We start from the raw sequence: 5,699 nt of genomic DNA on the forward strand, positions 1-5,699 counted from the left end.
CTGCGTATGTGTTGTATTGATCTAAGCTAGGAAAGACTATGGTAGTCTTGAGCTAAGATCTGAGTTAGCCCTCGCCTATGGGCGATGTTTTAAATAAAGGGCAAAAATTTTTAGAGGTTCGGTCCGGGTATGGACTGAGCGAAGTGAGGCATCGACCGCGGCCTAGTAGGCCGGGATCGGGTCTTACAGGTTCGATGGTCGGAACACTCGACGATCGTCGAGTGGCCTGCTTGGGCCGACCACTCAACGATCGCCGAGTGGTTCGATGCTCGGACCGTTCGACGTGCGTCGTGTGGGTCGATGGTTCGTTTGCTCGAATGGTTCGACACTCGTTGGTCGAGTTAAGTTTTCCTTTTGAGCATGTTTCTGAATGATTGGTTGATTGCTTTATATTACAGACATATGTTTCAAAAAAATTCTTTTCAGTAATTTTTTTTACGAAAGTTAGTTCTTTCATTTCTTTTTTAAATATAGTTTCTGTGGGCTTTCAGGCGTTAATTCCGTCGTGACCGTTTTTGACCCCAACATTTAGCCCCCCAGCTCGTTAGAACCGTGTATCGTAAGGTTCTAGCGTGCGGTTAGGCGCATTTGGCAAGTTTAGGCTAGTTGGATGGGATTAATGCCTGAAAGTCCAAAGGTGAATAGTGAATTTTTGTGTCTATAAGAAGATGGGGTGATTTTTTTTTCTCAAACCCCACACTTCCTCATTTTCACAAAAGTTCCTTTAAGAGAAAGAAAGAAGAATTCCCTCTCTTCTTTCCTTATCTCTTTTTTTTAAAAGAAGCTTTAAAAATTTCAAAGAGATGTCTTACAAGAAGAAAGTTTCGCGAAAGTCCACCCCTTGCAGTTCCACATCCGAGGATGTTTACGACGAGGAGCTTCTCGTCCCGAAGGCCGAATTTGAGCCGCACTCGGTTGATCCTGCAGAAGGCGAGGCATATTGGGTTGCACGATGTGGCTTGATCACTCCCCCTCTCGAGGCGCCTTATCCCAAGACGTCCCATCAAATGATTAACCATGACTTGCCAAGCATGAGTACGCATTCGTTTCTGATGATCGTTCGGAAGTTCGCTCGGATTTCCGAAGAAGTGGACTTTCGAATCCCTCGCGATGGTGCGACTGTAGAGAATCCCCCGGATGGCTACTTTACATGTTACGAGGCATTCCTGCTGCGTTGTCGTTTGTGTTTCCCTATTCCGAAGATCATTGTCCCCGTTCTCGAGCGTTTCAAAATATCGATAGGTCAGCTGAGCCTCGCTGGCTTGGAGCACCTTATCGGTTTGGTGATCCTTAGTTACGAGCATGGCCTAACCCTTACCGTCGATCACTTCAAGGCTTTTCTACGTCTGCAGAATGTTTTGGGTTCTATGTTCCGCCTAACTCCCCATACAAACAGTCGGTGATTTAGAAGACCACCCCTCACGGTCATACGTGGATGAAGTGTTTCTTCTTCGTTTGTATAAACGCTGCATCCGTCAAGGAAGGATGTATTCCGGTGTTTCGAAGCAAGTTCAACGATCGCCCTTTCATAAACCCCTTGCACCCGTTTCCTAGTGACACGTTATCATACGGGACCTTCTGCGGAACGGTCCATTTTACTGGACGTTCTTCACGCCGCAAAGGGTTCGCAGGACGGTGAGGTGTCATCATGCTGGCCCCGGTGTCCAAGTGGCCAAAGAACCCATCTCGGATTCGGATGATTCTGTTCCTTGTGGCGTTCCCATGAAAAGGGGAACAGCCAAGCAGTCGAAGGACAAAGGCATTGATCTCGAAGATTTTGACTTTCCCATGGATGATTTCGTGCTGCCCGGATGGGATCCGAACCTTCCTTGTGGTGATGGGAGCGGAACAAGCGAGGTCCCCTTTCCAAACGGCGATTTCGATGCGTTCCTTGCCGGGCTGCCTCCGAATTTTGACTTACCTCCACTAGTAGACATACCGGAGAGATCAAAAGTCATTTCGGAAGGATCACGCTTAATCAATGGGGTTAGTTTCCTTTGTTTTTCGACTATCTTAATGATGGTTTTTTTTAGGGAGTGTGCATGATCAGCTCGGCCGTCGAGGCAAGGACTCGTGAAGCGATAGTTTACCGTTTCAAAGTGGAGAAGGCGTAGAAGACCCTCGCCCGTGTGCAGAGCGAGGCCGTGGAATGAGAGCTGAAGGCTGCTCACGACCACTCCAAGGCTATTCACTGAGCGGAGAGATGGGGCAGGAGAGAGGTTGCTGCTGTGATGGCGAATCGTGCTTCTCAGTTTGTGGTCGATCAAGGAGGCGCACTCGATGTTGGGCGATTTCCGTGAGTGTCGAGGTTTCGTCGGGTCGTTGTGGAAGGCGAAAACGGATGACTTCGACTTTGATTACGAGATGTCCACCATGAATGGTGGTATGAACGACTATGCTCATGCTGAGAACCTGATCCCTCCGATCGGGGCAAGGATCCGAGGATTCTGGGATCCAGTCCCGGTCTCGCCTGATACGGAGGAGGTTGTGATTGATGTTGCGGGAGAGGATGAAGAGGTGGATCGACCAATAAGCACGTTGGGAGCCTCCATGTCTGGAAACTGTGTTCTTGATCCTTGAAGGTGTAAGTGGTGTCTGATGGGAACGGGTTTCCCCTTATCTTATGTTCTGGCCGTGTCTGGCCGTTATTATCTATTCTTGTCCGAGTGTGGCCTTTATTTGTGTTTGAATTTTGTGTGGGCCTAGATGGCTGCGTTTGTGTTTATTGGGACTGACCGTTGGTTGCTTTGAATCCCTTACCGCTATGCGGTTTTATATATATTATGAGTGTTTAAGAGTTTTCTTTACATGTGCGTTTTTGATTGTCGAGAGAATAAAATATGACTTGTCATTTCATACCTAACTCTAGTGAATCGTTGTTTCTGTTAGTTCGTATGTAAAAGTGTAGAGTTTTGTGAACGTTTAGAAACGAACGGTGAGACATGGTTTAAAATCTCGTATCAATTTTAGATATCATGTCTTGAGATGTTAGAGACCAGAATGTTGGGTTTAGGGCAAGACCAAGGTTTACTCCAGGATTTAGGGGGTGCGATGACTAGTTCGACTTACGTATACCATTTCAGTTTCATCCTGGTTCCAAACCGATGTAAAGTCCGCGATATGTTCTCGGCTTATACGTCTTGTTTGGTTGGAACCGAGCATCTCACCAAGGGCAATTTCTAAGCCTCCTGGAAGTGCTGACCAAAATTTTGGATTTCTTTTATAGCGCTATAATTCTTGTGTCGGATGTTCAAGGACCAATTCTTCTTGAGATAATGGTCAGGATGTGTTTGTTTAAGACGGCTGATGTGTTCGACGGGGCCAATCGACGAACATGATGTAATGGTGGTTTAAAATTATATAGTCGCGTTTGGAGTTTTCTTTTATCTTTTTAGACGCATTGTCCTGAGATTTTTCCGCGACGTCTCGCTAAATCTCGAAATTTCGTCTTAAAGAGGTGTGTTGATTTTTACTAAGTGTTGCGAATTTCTCGCAGTTTAGTGTCTGGTATGACTAGGATTGTTTATGCAAGATAGAGAAGTTTTCGTATTATTACGGAAGTTTTCAAAAATATGAAGTACAACAATGCATATTTTAAAAATATGGGAGCATACGCGTATGTATATACGTACCCCCCCCCCCCCCTTTTTTTAAAATATGGGAGTATACGCGGCCTACGTACCTCTTTCGAGGATCAAGCCATCTCATAGTTCTGTTTTGGCCGCGAGTAGGTGTACTCATTTTCGGGGGTCGCGTCGATCGTTTCAGTCATGCTGACTTTAGATGGGTCGACGGCCTTTTCCGGATTTGTCTCCTCCGGTTGGGTGAAGGCATCGTGACTAGCATGCTGCTGTTTTAGGTCCGTCGCCGGGGACGATGTTGCATCATCTTTTTTTGAAGCGTTTTCAGCCAGATGCTGAGTTATCTTCGCTCGTTTCGGTTTTGCGGTCTCTGTGATTTGTGTCAGCTTATGTTCAGCGAGAAAACAAAGCCGTGACTGCTTCTGGCATCCCCAGATCGCAGAAATTCCGTTCTGGGTTGGGAATTTGACGCCCAAGTGATAGGTAGATGGGACTGCCTTCATAGCGTTGAGCCAAGGAGTTCCCACGATGACGTTGTAGATGGCTGGATGATCGACCACTGCAAAGTCGACTATCTTCGTTACCTCTTTCGCCATGACTGGAAGCTTGATTGACCCGAGGGTCATTGATGTCGTGCCTGAGAAACCAGTTAGTGGTTTCGGTATCGGTACGACTTTGCCGAGCTCGATGTTCATCCTCTTAAGGGTGTCGCGGAAGATGACATTAACCGTGCTTCCGGTGTCCAAAAGGATTCTGGCGACTTCAAGGTCTCGGATGACAAGGTCTATGACGAGTGGATCACAGTGAGGCTGGTCTATCCCGCCAGTTTCTTCCTCCTCGAAGACGATTGCACTGTTTTGAACGTCTCGGGGCGGGCACCAGGTCGGCCAGTTCGCACTTGTTTCAGCTTTACGCTGGTAAGCCTTGATGGCCGAAACCGTATCATTGCAGTACTGTGATCCTCCGATGATCATGTTTACCCTACGGCGATTGCTGTCCCTTGTCGTCTTGCCTCGTTCCGCGCTTATCTCCCGATTGGTTTCCCTGAGGAGGAGCTTCCGGGGGTGAACTTTTGTCAGTCTTTGGGGGACGATCCGTCTCGCGGATGAGATCCTTGACACTAGTGATTTCGGAGAGTTCCCCGGAGAGTAGCTTCGCCGCCAATCTTGCACCAAGGACTTTACAGTTGATTGTGGCGTGCCCTCGGGTCTGATGGAACTCACAGTAGGTGTTCTCGTAGTAGTTGGGATTTCGGATCCATGTATTGCCTGAAGTCCTACCCTGCTCTGAGTTGATCGCGTAGTTATGCGCTCCTTGGAGTTCTTCTCCCTCATGATGGACGTACTTGTCGTTACGAGAGCTTTTCTTCTTGGGCTTTTGGTCTGCGTCCTTCGAAGACGATTTCGTCGGCTTCTGTTTTTGCGACAGGACTCTCGTCTCTTCTTCGATGATGATGTAGTCGGTTGCTTTGTGAAGAGCATCCTGGATTGTACGCGGCTTGTCCAGGGTTATCCACTTTCTGAATTTCGACTTGTACCAGAGCGTTTTTCTGAGCACGTCGATGGCTACCTTGTCGCTAATTCTGCTGACCCTGGACATGACTAGCTTGAACCTGCTTATGAAATCGCGGAGAGGCTCGTCTTCCCTTTGGGAAAGGCTCCAGAGGTCGACGTCGGAGGTTTCTCTATCTATGAACATAGAGTAGTGTTTGAGAAACTCTGATGCAAGCTGGCGAAAACTTCCGATTGAGTTCCGCTTAAGGCAGGAAAACCACTCGAGAGCTGCCCCTTCCAGGTTTTTGATGAAAAGGAAACAATAGCTAGCATCTCTCTCGGTTTCTCTGCGTCTGGTTCTCCCCATGGTGATCTGGAAGGCTTGGTTTCGGCGATGCGAGCCGTGAAGGGCATTTTTTGCGCTTCCTCCAGCAACTAGTCGATTTCAGGGGCGGCGCTAGTAGCGTTATGGATCTGGGATTTCAGGGTCCTTACTTCCGCAGCAGTCTTTTTTATGTAATCGCGAAGATCGCGAATATCTGGATCCCCACCGGTAGCCATTCGAGCCTCTCGACGTTTGGTGTGAGTAATTTCGGCCTGCTCTTCAGCCAGCTTCTCCTGCTTA

At 47.8% G+C, this 5,699-nt stretch overlaps 2 protein-coding genes across 2 annotated transcripts; both read right to left on the reverse strand.

The window, feature by feature from the left end:
• Positions 1-3,694: 3,694 nt before the first annotated feature.
• On the reverse strand, positions 3,695-4,555 carry LOC106330687. The gene has a single exon (XM_013769118.1). The coding sequence runs from the start codon at positions 4,553-4,555 to the stop codon at positions 3,695-3,697; it is 861 nt and encodes a 286-aa protein (XP_013624572.1).
• Positions 4,556-4,562: 7 nt separating this feature from the next.
• Positions 4,563-5,441, reverse strand: LOC106330688. The gene has a single exon (XM_013769119.1). The coding sequence runs from the start codon at positions 5,439-5,441 to the stop codon at positions 4,563-4,565; it is 879 nt and encodes a 292-aa protein (XP_013624573.1).
• Positions 5,442-5,699: the final 258 nt, after the last annotated feature.

This window comes from Brassica oleracea, chromosome C3 (assembly GCF_000695525.1).
Source record: "Brassica oleracea var. oleracea cultivar TO1000 chromosome C3, BOL, whole genome shotgun sequence".
Lineage (NCBI taxonomy): Eukaryota > Viridiplantae > Streptophyta > Magnoliopsida > Brassicales > Brassicaceae > Brassica > Brassica oleracea.

What these genes read in the sequence shown, in the direction of transcription:
- LOC106330687 (XM_013769118.1), bottom strand. Translation starts at nt 4,555, where the DNA reads ATGATCATCGGAGGATCACAGTACTGCAATGATACGGTTTCGGCCATC.
- LOC106330688 (XM_013769119.1), bottom strand. Translation starts at nt 5,441, where the DNA reads ATGGGGAGAACCAGACGCAGAGAAACCGAGAGAGATGCTAGCTATTGT.